We start from the raw sequence: 17,463 nt of genomic DNA on the forward strand, positions 1-17,463 counted from the left end.
ATTAAAGCCTCATGGCACTGTGTTCACTATCAACAGTACTTCCCACTCCCCTTGTCCTTTTGAGTTTCACTCCACCAGCCCCCTTGGTTGTTCCCTGGCTGTTGGATAGGGAGGCTGCCCTGTATGCTCCAGCTGTTTTGGGGTATATTTATGCTTACTGGCCAATATGAGAGCCAAATGAAAGACCAGAGAGACCATTTAATTGTTGAATTCACTCTGAAGCTTTTCCCTCAGCACACAAATGAACATGGGTTGCTTTCTTTGATCCATCTGTGAGTTTCACAACACTTGTAGACGCTTGTAGACTGCTGTCAAACTTACCTGAAATGAACTAATGGGATCAGAAATTACTGGCAGACAGAAAGGCCTCATCAGACAGACAAAAATATCACTGCAAGAACATGATTTGTTTAAGTAATCAAGCTAAAAGTAAAAGTATTTTTATTTTGAGAATACTTTATTTTCATGTGTTTTTAAATAGCATAAGCAATGATTTTGATAAATGTTTTGTTTCTGTTTTGTGAGAGAAATACAACACATAATTTAAAAAGTTTTATCACTTATTCCTGTGGAAACTCTATATTTCACCTAAAAAGTCCAGGACAAATACTAATAACTGAGTCTTTTAATACATTTCACAGCTACAACAGCCTTTCCTTCATTCCAACTGGTTTTAATAATGCTGATTTTAATAATTCTGACGCTTCTAGCATTTCAAATTTCAAGATCTTTTTGTATAGGCCATATTTGAAGAAAGTAGGTTACACACTCCAGTCTGTTAAAAACAGCTAACACTTTGCACTACTATTTTTTCTACACTGTAATTAGACTCAGGTAGAGCTGACTTCTATCCTGATAGGTAATACAGTGAATCGAGACACTTCATGGACAAGTACATTGCATGCAGCACTTGCAATAGTTGTAACAACTCAGATATATTCAGGACAGTGGTCAGATGCCTCCTGATTCCTCGCCAGTGGGTGGCTTGATGCAGCACCTCTGGCACAACTGAGGCAGAAGCATAGGAAACATTATTCAGTCACCTGTGTCACCTTGTGTCTCAGGGACTCTCATCCATTTTCACAATTCAGTTTTCACATTGTCGTGGTCACAGCTGAACAGATTTCTTTCATGCTCAGCTGATTACGAATGACAATCCAGAACCATCAGTGCATTTTAATACTAAATAAAAATACAAAGATCAAAGGTTTCTACACCTCTTCCAACCCTTAGTAAACTCACACAAATAAAATATTTGGTAATTTCCTTAATCTAGGAGGATATTATCTTTCCATATTGCCAATTCCCTGGATTTGGGCAATTAATGGCAGGCTTTGGGTCCCACAGCATAGTTCTTACAAAGCTATAAGAAGCTGCACATTTGCAATGGCTTAAAATCTGTTTGTGTCTTACTCTGGACCTGGCTGTACATAGTAGCTGTTTGGGATCAGGTCTGAACTGACTGCAGGAGGAAGCCCTACAGGATAAAGAAAACCTCTTTGAACCCTCTGTGATGCAGCGGTACAAGACTCAACAATGATCCCAGCATCCTTATTGAGAAAGTCCTCCAGCTAACCTGTCATTCTCTCCCTCCGACTTGGAAGAAGTGGAGCAGGGAGCACAAACACAGAGCAGACCGATAAGACAGGAAAGAGAGTCTTCTAACGCTTGAGATTAAGGGAGAGACCTCCAGCAGCTGGAGCTGTGCCCTAAGCCGTTTGGGCCTTTGCTCCTGGCAAACCTTTGGATTAAGAACTACACTTCTGGGGTTATTACTGAAGGACAAGGGGGTGGGAGAACAGTGAGTGCTACTGGAGAAGGGCATTTGGAAGGACTATGAGGAGATCAGGAAGTAGAAGGGACTTACTCTGCAAGTACATTAAGGGGATATTTGATTATCCTGAGAATGTGTGAATGTGGACATTTAGCAGCTCTATTGCAATGTAGATAGGTACTAATAGTCAGGCTAGAATAGGGGAAGTGAATTCTCAACAGGGAAGTACCTTTCCTTTAGAACAGCCCTTGTCTGTCAATAAAGAGAACCAGCACAGGTGCACCATTAAAGAAATGCTTGTTTATTTATGTTGCCAGCGATATCTCCCCATGTAACAGATCCCATGTTATCTTAGCTCAGTCCTGAGGGCTGCTGCTTTCAAAATCGCTGGTTCTCTCTTATCCGCAGTAAACGATGCATCTTTAGGTATTTGCTCAGAGCAGACTTGGAAGCACAGACTCCCCGTGCTGTGCTAAACTGTAAATACCAGCTTCTAAGCTGCTCAGTATACTCAGTTTCTAAATAATCTCACCAACTATTCACTTGAGGGAAAGTTCAGTAGAAGTAAATTTTTCTTAGGCAGTGAATATCCTCTTCAACTGCATGTAACAAGAGCAAAAAAGTATTTATAACTTTCTCTCTTATCCACACAAGATATTATGACTATTAAAGATGTCCACAGGCAAAGATAAAATGTATAATATCATGTTACATGTCCCAGGATATATGTAATTTACATTTAGCTATGTTAGAGATTATGCTTTAAGGAACAGATACATCTTGTCAGTGGTTTAAAATTAGATCATATATTCTGCATGACTGAAATCTGCTCCTTATAGGATGTGCATGCATGTGTGTGTGTGAGGAAAAAAAAAAGGTCCTCTTTTACTACTCTCTTCATCTGCACTTTTGAGTTCCAAAACGGAATTTTATATTAAATGAGAATTTAATATAATTTAATTAAATTAAAATTAAATTAAATTAAATACAATTAAATTAATTGTATTTAGGAGATTTTGCTGTGGACCACTTTCTGTAAAATTCACCCTTTGCTAACTGCCTCCTGTCACAAACTCCTCATCCAACAGCAAGATATTGAGCAGATGAATACTTCTACCAAAGAAAACACACCAAGTTAAACACACGAGTAAATGCTTTGCTAAACTAGATCCTTATTACTGATCACGATGGCTTATCTGGAAAATCCCAACTACCTCTTCTATGCATTTGTGTTATTCCAAGGGGGGTTTCCACAGAGCGGGAGGAAAGCTGAGTGATCAGCCTCTGCTGCTTTGGCTCCACACAGGTGCTCTGCAGGTCAGTGTTGAAAGCCACGGGATTAAGGGCTTAGTTTTGAAAACAGCAGTAGGAATTAGCACCTTGAAGTTAAAACACCAAGGGGAAAAAGAAAAGATCATGGTTATATAAATACAATCAGCCAGCCACTGTAGTTGCAGGGAGAGTGGCTCAGTGCCCATTCCGGTGGGATGTGGGGCAGGTGAAGCAGGGTGGGCAGGTGGGGCAGCCCACGCGAGGAGCCCGCGGTCGATGTGGGTATCCTGGATGTGGGCCCGGACATCCCAGAAGGCAGAGTTGCCCATTCCCACCCAAACGTCGTTCCCTCAGCCAAACACCTCCTTCCTCCCTCCGGGGCAGCCCAAGTGGGCCCACGCGGCCCGGCGGAAGCCGAGGAGCAACCCGTGTCCCCGCCACCCACCCCTGCACCGCTGGAGGCAACAGTGCCTTCCCCACGGCGAACGCAGCCCTGACAGGCGGTAGCCCACGCTGCAGATCTCGCTGTAGCCGCCTTCCCCGGAGCGCCGGGCTTCTCCCGCTCCCCGCGGCGGTGGGAGGCGGAGGTATTTTGGGCACCGGCACCCCCCTCCTCCGCTCGCCCCGCGGTCGCTCCCGCCGGTCGCCCCCGGAGCGTGGGCGCAGAGGGAGCGGCGCCGCCCCTCGCCCCGACACCAGGTGTCGCTGCCCCCCGCCGCGGGCAGCCCCGGGCGCGGCGTAGCCCCCGCGGGTTCCCCGCCCGCGACCCCCGACCCTCGGGAGAGCCGAGCGGTGCCGGCGGGGCGGGCGCCTCTCCGCCTCCGCCCCGCGCTGAGCCGGCGGCAGGTGAGGAGAGGTGCCTCGACGCCTCTCTCCGCGCCGGCAGCAGCACCGCCTCCCCCAGCGCCGCACGGCGCCGTCCTCCTGCCCCGTGAGTGGCTGCCGGCTGACTGACAGGCGAGGCGGCCACATAGGGCGGCCGCTGCCCGGCGTACACCTATAAGGGCCGGCGGTGAGGGGCGCCGCGCGGTGCCCGTGGCGGAGCCGCCTGCAGAGCATCCTCCCGCGGCCGGGTGTCCTCGCTCGGAGCGCCGAGCGCTGGCTCCCCCGCAGCAGCCCCGCCCGCCGACTCCCGCAGCAAGTGGCAGTCCCGCGCCGCGGGCCCCCCTCTCCGGCAGCGGCGCCCGAAGGATGCGGAGCGGCGGGGCGCGGGCGGCGGTGGGGCGCCGCGGGGGGACCCGCCGCTGCGCCGGGCGCGGGCGCCGCCGCCCCTGCGCGCTGCGCCGGGCAGCAGCAGCAGTAGCAGCTCAGTGAGCGCGGTGGCCGCGGCGGGAGGAGGCGCAGGCGGGCTCGGCGCTGCCGTCGCCGGAGGGGCTGCGCCCCGCTCCGCGCCGGCGGTGGGGCTGCGCGGCGCCCCGTGCTGGGGGAGGCGCGGGCGGCGCCGCCACAGGTGACTCGCGGGCCGGGGGCCGCGTTCCGCCGCCCCTGCGCGTTCGCGCCCCTGCGCCGCGGCCGCCTGCGCGAAGCCCATCCTCAGCCGCCTCGCCGTGCCGGCGCCGCCGGCAGCACCGGGGGACATGGCTTTGCTCTGGCTTCTTCTCCTCCTGCTCCTCGCCCAGCGCGGACCGGGGGCTGCCGCCGGCCAAGGGCAGGCGGTGCGCGGCCGGGAGCGGGCGCTCGGAGGGACGCAGTCTATTTACAACCACATCAAGAGCCGGGAGCCTCCGCCGGCCCCGCGGAGCCGCTCTACGGAGAGCACCATCTTGGCGCAGCGGCTCGCCGAGGAGGTGCCCCAGGACGTGGCCTCGTTCCTCTACACGGGCGACTCCCGGGAGTTGCGGCGAGCCAACTGCTCCGGGCGGTACGAGCTGGCCAGCCTCGCCGGCAAGTCGCGCTTCACCTCGCACCCCTCCCTGCATGGGGCCCTGGGCACCCTCACCCACGCCACCAACTTACTCAACGTGATCCTCCAGAGCAATAAGTCCCGGGAGCAGAACTTGCAGGAGGACCTGGAGTGGTACCGCGCCTTGATCAGGAGCCTGCTGGAGGAGGACCCCAACATCTCCAGGGCAGCTATCACTTTTAGCACGGAGCCCTTCTCCTCCACTCCCCAGGTTTTCCTCCAGGCCAGCAGGAACGAGAGCCATGTTCTCCTGCAGGACTTATCCTCCTCAGCTCACCGACTGGCCAATGCCTCTGTGGAAACAGAGTGGTTCCACAGCTTGAAGCGCAAGTGGAGGCCACATCTCCACAGGAAGGTCTTAAACACGGGCCCCAAAACTTTGGAGAACAGCTGGAAGAGGCGGGAGAGCTTCGCTGCTGATAAGAGCCACATCAGGTGGTCCTCACCATACCTAGAGTGTGAGAATGGGAATTACAAACCCGGCTGGCTGGTGACTCTCTCGGCGGCTTTCTATGGGCGACCAAACGTCATCCCCGAGTTCAGGTAGGAGGAGTTCTTCTTGCTTTCTATTGAGAAGGGGGGGTTAAGTGGGGGTTTGGTTCTGCCTCCCTCCTAAGGAAGGGGGGCTATGTCTCTGGAGTGACCTGATCAACCCCTGCCGCGCGGGCTGCTCAGTGACACCGCAGGGCAACCTCAGGCCTTCCTGTTGAGCTGTACCTTCCTATGCCTTAGGGAGCTGTTGCTCAGTAAGAGAATCGCTGTCATCTCCATCTGTAAGACAACGTTTGCTTTACCTGCTCCCCTGGAAGCAGATGTGCATGTGAGTTACGTTCCTAGTGTGTTTGCGGTGGGGAGAGGAGAGCAGCAGTTGCTGGTTGAAGTTTATTTCTGCCTGCAAGAGGAAGATGTTTATTGAGGTGTTATTTCACTGTATACAGTGTAGTTAAACCTAGCTTGACCCCAGCTATGATTTTAACCAGCTTGGAAACCTCAGTGTTGTGCTGGTAAACTGCAATTTCTGGTCTCCAGAGCGCATCCACGGTGGGGTGCTCAAGCCTGGTCAGTGGTCAGTACACTTTTAGGTAAATAAGCGTTGGTGACAGCAGTTCTGTCATAGTGCATGTGGCTATAACCACAGTATAATTGGCAGTAGGAAAGCGTTCCTTAGGACACTCCTGGCTACATAGCTGTGTAGTTGATACCTGGAATGTGTAAAGATTTGCGTATTTTTTATTGCTGTTAATCCCAGCACTTTGCACTGGGCTGTGACTAGCAGAAGGGACGATATAAAAGACTCTTTCTTGTATCTTTGTATTTTGACAGCAGAGAGATTTGCTCAAAGAATGAGAGCAACCTGTGGGGTACGAGAAGCCAGATTTTCCTGCTGGCGGTTCTGTGATGGGGTTCATGGGTAGCTCTGCCCATTGGGGCATACCCACTGCCCAGAAGTAGCTGGCATTTCTCAGAGGATGAGAGAGGAACACGGAATTTGCTTTGTGCTATGAGTTAGTAGTAGGTAAGAATAGATAAGAACACAGCAGACACCAAAGAGATTTTGCCGTACCTAGGTGATGAGGCAATAGTGTCTGTGAATGCTGTTTTTGTTGGCTTAGTCCGAAATCCAGTGGGATCAGAGTGATATGAATGCAGTCATGAATCCTTAGAGGGGGAAAAAAAAAAATCTGTTGAATGGAGGGTGACTGCTTATTTCTCTGTTGAATTGCTTTTTGCCTTGAAATTTTCATGCTTATGGGGATGGTAGGGTTAAGGTAAAGTGAGCTCATCTGTAGGCTGTTTGTTGCTGAATTCCTCTTGAGATCAAAACCCAAGAATAGGTCTACTGCAGAGCTCTTCTGGACCCTAGAGGGTGCAGAGAAGTTCAGGAAACTTCTCATAGATGACTGAAATGCACTTGATGGATTTCAGGATGTGGATGAAAGTTAATGTAGGCTGATATTCTCTTGTTGGGTACAGAGGTTCACAGAACCTGCAGAATCACCAGGCTGGAGGTGGGGTGGCAGCCACAAGCCAGGTATTCGAGAATGTAAATTTGGATATAAAGCATGATTCAAAGAAGCTTCAATCTTGTCTTCAATGAAGAGGAAATAAACTCATGTCTAAAGCTTCAATCTCAGCTCTGTGCCAAGATCCTGTGATGCCAGAAGGCATCTTAGTGGTGTAGGTTTCTGCTGTGGTAGCTTTGGTATGCAGGAAACACCAGGTCCCTTTTTGGAGTAACTGTGGCCAACCAAGGCAACCAGTAGATGTCCTCCTGGATGCAGTAAGAGCACTGCCTTCCCTGCCTCGCCTTCCCAGCCTCTGTTTGCCACGTGAGAGTCACTTCAGTTGAAGAAATAGAATAACCTATTATAACTCTGATACTTCAAAGGGCATCCATTGAGCTCATCTAAGCTTGGAGAACCACCTCGTATTTAGAAGATCTTGAAATGGAGTATGCTGTGCAAGTGCTAAGTGTTGTATCGCTGTTATACCCAACAGTTAGGACAAAACTAACAAAGTTTTGTTGTTGGTAAGCATTTCTAAGAGAATGAGTCTGTATGTTTTTTGTAACTATTAAAGAAGCAGGTGGAAGAAGTACATTTATAAATACACATGTGCACATATTCTGCCAAGGCTAAATGATAGTTCCTGTGTTCCTAGTTTGAGGTATGTTACATGAAAGATAGGCTTCTAATACAAACTTTTTTTTTCTTTTTAGATATTGAGAAAGTAACTTTACAGCTGCATAGGAAATACTACACGCAAAATATGCTTCTTCCAAGATTTATGGTTTGTCTTAATATTTGCAGAATGTTTTCTATACTTGATAGGTACACAGCCTCAGCGTGAGTTCTTAAGAGGAAAAATGGTTCCAGGTACGAGCACGCAATAGAAAAATGTAAAATCTAATGTAGTTACTGGAAAATTACTGTGAATCACTGTAAGGTGCCTCTTGAAATAAGCTTTATTTCTCCTCACCACCAGTCTTTGAGTGACACAATATTTTGACTTTAAATTCCTGTTTAAGGCCTGTATGATAAGACAGTATTTATTAACCTCCATCTTTTGAAAAAGCTGCATTGGTTCTCCAAACAAAGTATCTTTGAACCATCTGTTAGGAAGATATTAATGCATTAGTTAATATGCTCCTTCCATTTAATAATCTGATACGAGATTGTTAATGGTAATGTAGTGCATGCCACTTTAATATTATTCTACCAGTTTGTGGACTCTTCCTTGTATTAGGTTTATGGCATGGTACATGAGGGTAAGACATTCAGGAGTATGCTATATCCATGGAATAGAGTTCTTTCAGATTACAGAAGGAAAACCCATTGCTCCTTCTTCTTGATATCTCTTCTGTGGCAGCAACAGATGAGTATGTCATGTGGTATAGCAATGGAAAGAGTTTAATGAAGGCAATACTAATAATTACTACTGGCTATGTTCAATATATGCTACTACTGTAGTGCTGTTGTCAATGGCATTCCGAAGGTGCAGCAAAAAGCAGCAAGCTTTGCCCTTCACGTTGTGAAGGGTTATAGTGCTTTATGCTGGAGGATGTGAGTGTTAACAGCCCAGGGGGCTCTTGCAAACAGCTTGCTGTCTTCAACTTCACCTCCCTCCTTACCAAGAGATTGCTGCCAAACTGTCCGAAGTGAAGGCCAAGGAGAGAATATGGTTGTTTAAGTTGTCTTGTCAGGGCTAACACTGTAGGACAATACTGAGATGAAACAGAAACCAAAGACAACTTGGTTGTGCTGATAAATGTACCAGAAGCTGTTCAGGCCCAGTGGGATCACATTAGCCCAGTACAATGCTAAGTTAGTAGTGCTGGCTGGCTGCAGCTTCTTAGCAGTGCTTGCTGGTATTTTATTGTCTGCATTTGCTGGTCGTTGGTCCACCCAAAGTACAGAGAGAGAACATTACTACCTGCTTACAAGATGCAGTGCAAGCTCTCATTCAGAAATGGGGATCAACAGAGACTAGAAGTAATCACTTGATGTTAACCATCTCTTCTCCTTTCTTAAGAAGTCTAAACTGATGCAGTTTGCAGCTGGAATTCACCATCTAATGTGCCTAATCACTCCTCAACTCTAGTGCTGCAGAGGGTAGAACACAATAGCATTTGTCACAGATCTTCTGTGACCCTCCTCTGCTACTGCCTATCATGTGATGAGAATGAACAATATTTCATAGCACATGATGACCCAACTGGCCTCTTTGCAGCCCTGCTGAGAAAGTGAAAAGGTATGAGAAGCTGCATGTTGTGTAAATACAGTTCCTTCTCTAAAAGTATTTGCTTGGCCCTTGGAGAGGAGGTGGGAGGTTTTCATTGCTTCAGCAATCTCGGAGATAAGCGAGGAAGATCACTTCTTGAGCTGGAAGAAGGACGACCAAGTAGTCAGCCACTAGGAATATACAAATTAAAACCCAAAAGTCCTTCTGGGTCACTGATTCAGTCCTCCGCTGTTACAAGCCCACTCAATGTCATCAATTTACAAACCTCCATCTTAAAGTAGGTGGGCTTCCCTCTGGACAACGTGATGGTTGCATAACCTCTTCTGATTTCTGGTCTGAATTTATTCACAGTCAGTTCTCATCCATTTATTCTGGTCAGAACTGCTTTTTATCTGACGTAGCACTCCTTGCTGATGTTTACTGCCCTGACTTATTTATAGGCAACAGTCCCTTCTCCACCTTTGTTTACTGGACTACACAAACTGGCTTTCTTTAGGCTCCTTTTATAAGCTCTCTGTTGCCATGGTCCTTCTGAAGTCTAATTCCTGTATTTCCTGAACATGGTTAGTCAGATTCATGTGCAATGTTTCAGCCTTGTGCAATGACATCAATTATCCCCAAACTCTGATTAATGAATTGCTGCTTTTGCAGTTCAAAATGTTCTCGTGTGTGCTCTTCTCGTTTTCTTTAATGTCATCTAGTAATGTGTCAACATTTTGGGAACTGGTCATTGGTCTCACATTATTTCCCATCTAGTTGGTCAGACTGTCTTCAGGATACAGGGGCATTGGCATTTTTTTCCTCTTCCACTGTGCTTAGGCGAATTTTTCACCAAATTCAGGACAGTATTTCCTATTTTTTTTTTTTTTAAGGACTTTGGGGAGAATGCAATGGAATAATATCTGTTTTGGCGGAAAGGTAGTCAGTCAGCAAGCTGAGAATTTTTTTTAAATTTTGAATGGTGTCACATTCTGGAGCATTTACACATAACTTCATTCTGAAGTTTGGCTGGATCGGGTGTAGCATCTTAAAATTTTCTGTCTTCCAGAAGTTTGCTACTTCTCTCAATTATTTGGAAAGTATTCCTTGATGCAAAGGTAATTTTTATTGCACAGTTAGATTGAACTGTTTCTTCCCTAAAGGCAGTGTAATATAGTGATTTCCACTGTACTGTTAACAATGACTCAGACCACTCTGTTGTTAGGCTATAATGGGACTCTAACTTAAGGAAACATTATTGAAGGCAGATTAAACCATGGAGGTAGAAGTATATATGAAAAATATGTAGTTTCTTAGGGATTATACATGATTTTATATTCTGCTAAATATTTTACAGCTATTAAATTGCTTGGTAAAAAACCCCAAATGTATATATGGCAAATTGGATATACCCCTACCCCCAACCCCCTACCCCTAACCCCTACCCCTCTTTAGTCTCAGTACCGAGCCAAGAAAGAAAATTCACTTTAACTGTTTAAGGGGAATTTTTAATTTTTTGTGACATCATATGTTAGTTGTATAATCTAGAAAATATTTTAAAATGATGAGCTTATCATTTTTTTTTATAACATATCCTGACCCTTAACATGATTGAATGTGTGGATGGATTTAGAACAGGTTTTAAAAATGAAAAGGAATAATTTATTTCCTAGAGCTTCTGAAAGTCTTGGATTTATATTCCTGAAAAGTTAGAACAAAGAAACTTCTTATAATTTACTGTCTGCTTGTAGAAACCCCCAGTATGTTTTAAGTATTCTCTAGGCAATCAATTATGTCTCTGCTGGCATTTTTCTTATGAGGTCATGGATAGGGATAGAAGATTGGATGGTGGCAAAACATAGGAAAGGAACAATAAGTAGGACTTTTTCTTTTTAGAAACATGATTCAGCTTTCTTCAGTATTGGAGAAAGAGAAGCAGGTCTTTGAAGAAAGAAGTTAAATATGGCCATGAGAACATTGAAACACTTAGTGCATAAATGTCCACAATTATGTAGCACATGCTAAGTTGCAATAAAAGGAACTATTTTTTTGGGTCAAACTGTTGTTTCCAATTCCTCTGTCCTCTATCCCCATCCCCCTTGGGCAAGGCTTCCAGCACAGCAGGTTATCAAAGCTCCTTTGAAGGGGATGGACATGTGGCAGTCCTTACTATCCAAGATTCAGCTCCAAGACTGCCATCTATTCTATTTGTGAATGTGGGCTGAGGTAGAGAATTGTTCCTGAAGTTAAGAAAAAAAGCATTACTATGTTAGGTCAGATGAAAGCCTTACCTAGCCCTCGATCCAAAAGCAGCTTCTGGCAGGTACTTAAGGAAAAATGTAAGAGCGGTGGAAGTGCTGAGTTCTCCTATCAGGTTTATGCCTCTCTGTTTTCCCTTTTTTTTAATTTTTTTTCCTAATGTTGACTTCCACTTACTTTTCAGTTTTAAAATGACCTTATTACCTTTGAATAAATCTTCAGTCTCAGAGGACTTGGTATGGTTATGCTGAGACCATCCCTCCTGTGTAGAATTCTTCTATTTCAAAAGTTTTGTGTTCCTAACCTTTTTTCTTCTATCATGTTCTGTACTGTTCTTTGAGAACCTTTCTTTCCCCTCATAGATAGTAATGGGAACATTAAAAAAAAAAAAAAGTACTGGTTTCTTAGTAAGTGACTTGAATTTGGCTTCAAGACCTTTTTTCATAGGGAGAATCTGATGTAAGTGGTACCCCATCATCACTGACACCTAGCATTCCTATATAAGGTGATGCTTTGTGACAGAGTTAAGATGCTAGCAGCAACTTAAGCATCCTCAAGGAAAAAAAAATATCACTGCCCCTCGGAGTATCTAGGAAGCTCTCTGACTAAACTGGAGGGAAATCCCCAGAGAGGCAGCATTGCATACCATAAATATGAAGGCAGATAGAAATAATTCTTCAGACAACAGCTTTAAGTATTCTACCATTGTAGTACTGTTCCAAATGGCCTAGAGGGATTTTCTTTGCAGATGAATCCTAATTCATGTGCCCACACTGCTATGTATTATTCTTCACTTCAGTTTATTTTTAGTGAAAGCTGGTTCTTCTATGAAAATGTGTGCCGAAAAGCAGCAGTCATGCTATGGCTGAGGAATTAGGTAAGTCTTTCTCCCTCCTATTAGTTTGGAATTAGAGGTAACTCTGTGACCAGGTCAAAATTAGGTTGTATGTAATGTCCCGGTAACCTTTTATGAATCTGGCTGGATATGCAGAGGTAACAATTTTAACAATGTCTAAGTGATGCAGAATCCTAAATATTAACTTACAGACAAACAACAGCTTCTGCAGGTTCAAGTTGCTTTTGAAAGACTTATAGCTGAAAGTAATTTGGGAATTTGACACCAGGATTACTTTTGATGGAGGAGCTTCAGATGTCAGTATGCACTATTTGAAGATTAATATTCTTGGAAGTGTTAGCCTCCAAAATGTGTGGTCAGAAAAGGCATCTGTCCTGAAAAGCTTGGCTATTCTAAATACAGTGGGCATTTGTCTAGAGGTGCGGGCATTTGCAGATTTGGGATGGCTGTAGAGAACTTGTTTTTCTTATCTCCTCATTTTATGGTAAGGAGGACTTATGAAGGCCATCATGTAGGGCTGAATGAATACAGCAGCAAGAATCTAAGCAGCTGCTTAGATTTGGGGGATGATGTCTGCTTCAGTGTGTGATAACCATGCCTTATACCTTAATTATGATTGCTTGCAGTGCTTACATGTATAAAAATAAGTGTACAAACTTAGAAGACAGGCTTTGCTTGTTTAGCTGAGCTGTGATGGCCTCTGTGCCAAAAAAGCTTTTGAAGATCTGGAGGACAAAGATATTATTTATCACTTTTTATATGTTGGCAGGCTATTATTCTGTGCAGTTCTAGCTTAAGCTGACTGGGAGAAAGAGAACATGCTCCTTCTACTCTTTTTATGATATAACAGTAGAGGCAGAAAAAATTATTCTGTAGATAGAGGTTTTACAACATGTTGTTACAATGAAATATTATAACTACTGAAACTATCAAGATAGCTAGTAGGTTGGGAAAATAAGCTTAAATCAATTTCTGGCACAGATTTCAAGGCAAACAGCATGCCAACAAACAGTGGTACTGGAAATAAAGACAGACATTAAAGCCTCTTAAATCAAACCTCTGACCTGACAAAAAATCCTCGATGACATAATTCTTCAATTATTATCTGTTATATACAATTCAACTAATTCTTTCTTAATTAACTACATGTTAAACATGAACACGCAATCCTTAAATATATATATTTTTTTGAAAAGGCTGAAAATCGTGGCAGGAAAAAAATATTTATTGTTATAAGGAGATTAGCAAAATATACTTACCTGCCAGATGGTCCACAATTACCAGTACTATTGTTGTTAACTTATGTCTGTGGCTTTGGTTCAACCAGGCAGCATTGTCAGTGTGGATGAATGTGTTATGCTGACAAGCTGAGTCTACTCTTATACACTTGATATTTGTCTTGATTGCTTCTATCAAGATAGCAACACTGCCATTATTCCCAATTAGTTTAATAAATGTAACACAGGGAGATGGTCCATATACATTCTAGGAGGATGTATTCTTCCATACGTTCCATTTTCCGAATACTGAGTCAAAAATAACTGAAAATGTGGGTGGCTAAACAAGCTGTGCCAGCTACTGTATTAATCACAGATGAATTTCAAAAATGTATCGTGTACATATTGGTGTACTCTGTGTGTAATAACCGTGGGGTACAAGTCTGAGGTGGTGTTTTAAAATGGCAATGCATCCCAAATGAACACAGTAGAAGTCTTGTACCATCCTGATGCTTTCTGTAAATGCCACATGTATTGCTCAAAGAAAAACAATAATGTGCACCATGGGGGAAAAAATTGAAAGCCTATGGTAGATTGTAACTGTTAGAAATTGCTTTCATGATCCTGCTCCTGGTCTGTACTGTTTCTCCTTGCTGTAGATTTTCACCCCAGAGATTTGCAAAGCTTTGAGAAAGGGGAAAACCAGAACAACTTAACCATATTAGAAGTTCAGGTTGTGCATTTTGAAGAGTGTAGGTAGAAAAGTTTGTATTGAGTTGATGAAGATTGTATTTTGTGAAAGACAAACATTCTCATAAGAAAAGTTTTAACACAAGAGAAGCAAAAGAAAAACACATTTAGCTTGAAATGGAAGAATTTTTTATTATTTCTGGAAGAAGTTTTATGAAAATATTTTGAAATTAGATGACTTTCAGGCCTGCATGACTTAACAAGGAGATCCTGACAAAACTGAAGCATAAAATGAAAGTGCGCAAGAGGTGGAAGCAGGGTCAGGTAACCTGAGAGGAATATGGAGACGATCTGAATATGACTGTGACCATGAACATCTTGTATCAACAATAGTATGGCCAGCTGGACCAGGGAAGTTGTGGAGTGACCCTCTGTGAGGATATTTAAAAGTTCTGTAGATGTGGCACTTAGGGACATGGTTTAGTGGTGGCTTTGGCAGTATTAGGTTAATGGTTGGACTCAATGATCTTAAAGGTCCTTTCCAAGGTCTTTGCTGTTGAATGGAAAAGTGTACTTTGTGATGCAGGATGTTGAAAAGGCCAAGGTACTTGATGTCTTCGAGCACTGCTGGCTGATCAGCCTCGCCTCAATCTCTGAAAAGGTGATAGAGCAAATCTTTGTGAAAACTCCTTGTGAAACACATGAGGAAAAGGAATGTGATTGGGAGCAGTCAGCATGCGTTTATGAAGGGGAAATAGTATTTAACCAACCCAGTAGCCTTCTGTGCATAGATGACTGTCTGTCCAGCTGGAGGTTAGTCATTATTGATATATCCCAGGGGTTGATACTAGAGTCAGTTCTCTAACGTTTTCCTTTGGTGGTCTGGACAATAGGGTAGAGTGTTGTCTCAGCAAGTTTGCAGATGATAAAAATTGGAAGGAGTGACTCAGAGACCAGTTGTTTGTGTTGCCATTCTGGGGGTCTGAAACAGGCTGGAGAAATGAGCAAACAAGAACCTAGAAGTTTGGCAAAGGGAAATGCCATCTGATGCACCTTTGGAGGAATAATCCCATGAACCAATACAGGCTGAGGGCTTAATGACTGGAAAACAGCTTGGCAGGAGAGGCCTGGGGGATCCTGGTGGACACCAATTTGACATGAACCACCAGTGTGTGCTTGTGGCAAAGAAGGCCAACAGCCTCCTGATCTGTGGAAGAGTGTTGCCAATGAGTTGAGGGAAGTGATCCTTCCTCTTGACTCAGCCTGGTGAGGCTCCATCAAGAGTGCTGTGTCCACTTCTGGTCTCCTCAGTACCGGAGACATGGATGTACTGAAGCAAGCCTAGTGAAGGGCCACAAAGTTCAAGATTGGAGCATCTGACAGACAAGAAGAGCTGAGCGAGCTGGTACAGTTCAGCCTGGAGAAGAAAAGGCTCCAGGATCACTTTATGTGTATGCAAATACCCAGTGAAAAACTGTAAAGGAGTGACAGAAACAGACCTTTCTCAGACTTATTCAGTGGGGATACAGAAAGCGCAAGGGGCACAAACTGAAATACAAGGAATTTATTTTAAACATCAGGAAACTTTTCTTGACACTGTGAAGGGTGGTCAGTCACTCGATCAGGTTTCCCAGAGCTGGTAAAGTCTTCATTATTGAAGTTATAAAAAAACCCCAACTGAACTGAGTCTGCTTTGAGCAGGTGGTTGGACTGAATGATCACAAGAGGTTTCTTGCGATGACACTTGCTGTATGAATCTGATTTTTGCATCTATTTTGGACAAAGTAATTGAGTTAAGGAACTTTCAAAGGATACAAGTTACCCAATCTATTCTGATGTGAGAAATCCAGAAGTACACTTCTTTCTTTTCAGTACATGGCTCTGTCTTAAGATGCTATCCTGATTTCTGATGCTTGTCCCACTAGAACATGCCATGAATTCTCCAAATTGGAGCATTTCTGGTACAAGGCCACACTCAAATGTTTGCTCAGTGTGCTTACTGACCCTAATTCCTCTGGCGTGTGTGTGGTCTTTCTTGCAAGTAACGTCTAGTTAAGTTTCCTTTTGAAAATATTTATATCCTTTTTTACTGACACTGTGTTCCTACAGGGCTTGCTGGTGGTACCACACAGCAAACTCTTAAGGTCTTTCTCCTCTCCTAGCAATGATTAGTTTGCTCTTCATTTGCAGTCTGTACTTCTCTTTGCAGAAGTCTTTGTAGAAGCAAAGGGGAGTTTCCTCTTCTACCACTTAAAACCAAAATGTACACGAGGGAAAAACTTTCCATATAAAGGAAATAAGACCTTCTCTAAGGTGCTTGAGAGTTTCTCAGGTGAATGAGTTGCAGTTTGAATAAGGTTGAAGCAGTATTGCTTTTCTTCTGTATATATGGACCTGGTGGGATCTGCATGTGACTAGATGAGTAATTGGCTACCTCTACTGCTATGAGCATCTGAGTCAGGTACCTTCTTACCTGGTTAAGATTAAGTTTGTAATCTGCCGATATCAACACCTTAACGAGATAATCTGTGCAGTATGGCAGTTTTGCCCCTTGAGGTTGTTCGTCACCTGGAACATGGAAAAACCAGTTCATTGGGGTAGAAGTAAGGTTTGAGCATTTCCTGGAGAAGCTGTTGTTCAAAACAAGTGTACAAAGGCACAAAGCTGTAAACTAAAAGTATATAAAAATATTCTAGAAGTGTAGTGTGTGCTGTTTTAAATTGAACTTGCTTGAACCAGCACTTAAATATTTCAGGTAATTTCTTAGTGTGCCTGGCATCGGATTATTTAGATTCTAGGCAGGAGATTGAGGGGGATGAAGTGCTCCTGTACTATCTAACTTCCTATTGGCTGTGTTACGTAATTTTCTAATGCATTCTTCTTCTGATCACTTAAATGATGTGCTTATGTTTCTCATGACTGTATAGCATGTCTGAAGAATGCCCAAATTTAGCTGTTGTGGATACTTAGCACTTGATTGTACTGGGGTCAACAATATTGTCCTGGTTTTGATCAAGCTCACTCTTATGCCTGTTCTAATTTTGTTAGTAAGCACCCTCTCAAATATATGGCTCTGTAGATATGTTGTTGTTATTAGTGTATTATTGTGAGATTTGATTAAAAGAGGCAACACACTTCAAGGTGAGTGGGGTGTTCTTGAGATAGAGGTTGGACCATGTCCTTGTTAGTCCACAGCGTGAAAGAAGGGATGATGGTGTTTGTAGTTGTAAAAGTTCAGACTTGTGGAAATGAAAAGTTCTGTCTAAAGTGG

At 44.1% G+C, this 17,463-nt stretch overlaps 2 protein-coding genes across 3 annotated transcripts in view; one reads left to right on the forward strand and one right to left on the reverse strand.

The window, feature by feature from the left end:
* Positions 1-2,054: 2,054 nt before the first annotated feature.
* LOC120323038 (dapper homolog 3-like) lies at positions 2,055-4,281 on the reverse strand. The gene is made up of 2 exons (XM_039380151.1): positions 2,989-4,281; positions 2,055-2,373 (listed from the first exon to the last, which is right to left on the reverse strand). Exon 1 carries the CDS (start codon positions 4,103-4,105, stop codon positions 3,242-3,244), a length of 864 nt encoding a protein of 287 aa, XP_039236085.1. The 5' UTR covers positions 4,106-4,281; the 3' UTR covers positions 2,055-2,373; positions 2,989-3,241.
* Positions 4,083-17,463, forward strand: part of GPR158 (G protein-coupled receptor 158) — a 183,280-nt gene continuing 169,899 nt past the window's right edge. Inside the window, exon 1 of one of the 2 annotated variants that reach the window (XM_027751749.2) lies at positions 4,083-5,492. In XM_027751749.2, coding sequence (XP_027607550.2) covers positions 4,624-5,492 — 869 coding nt within the window. In that variant the 5' untranslated portion in view covers positions 4,083-4,623. The remainder of the gene's footprint in view (positions 5,493-17,463) is intronic. The other variant, XM_027751748.2, reaches the window with a different exon arrangement.

This window comes from Pipra filicauda, unplaced genomic scaffold (genome assembly GCF_003945595.2).
Source record: "Pipra filicauda isolate LSUMZ 115617 unplaced genomic scaffold, ASM394559v2 scaffold187_size1440530_pilon, whole genome shotgun sequence".
Taxonomy (NCBI): Eukaryota; Metazoa; Chordata; class Aves; order Passeriformes; family Pipridae; genus Pipra; species Pipra filicauda.

Bases quoted from the DNA above. Each gene is read 5' to 3' on its own strand.
- LOC120323038 (XM_039380151.1), bottom strand. From the start codon at position 4,105: ATGCTCTGCAGGCGGCTCCGCCACGGGCACCGCGCGGCGCCCCTCACC.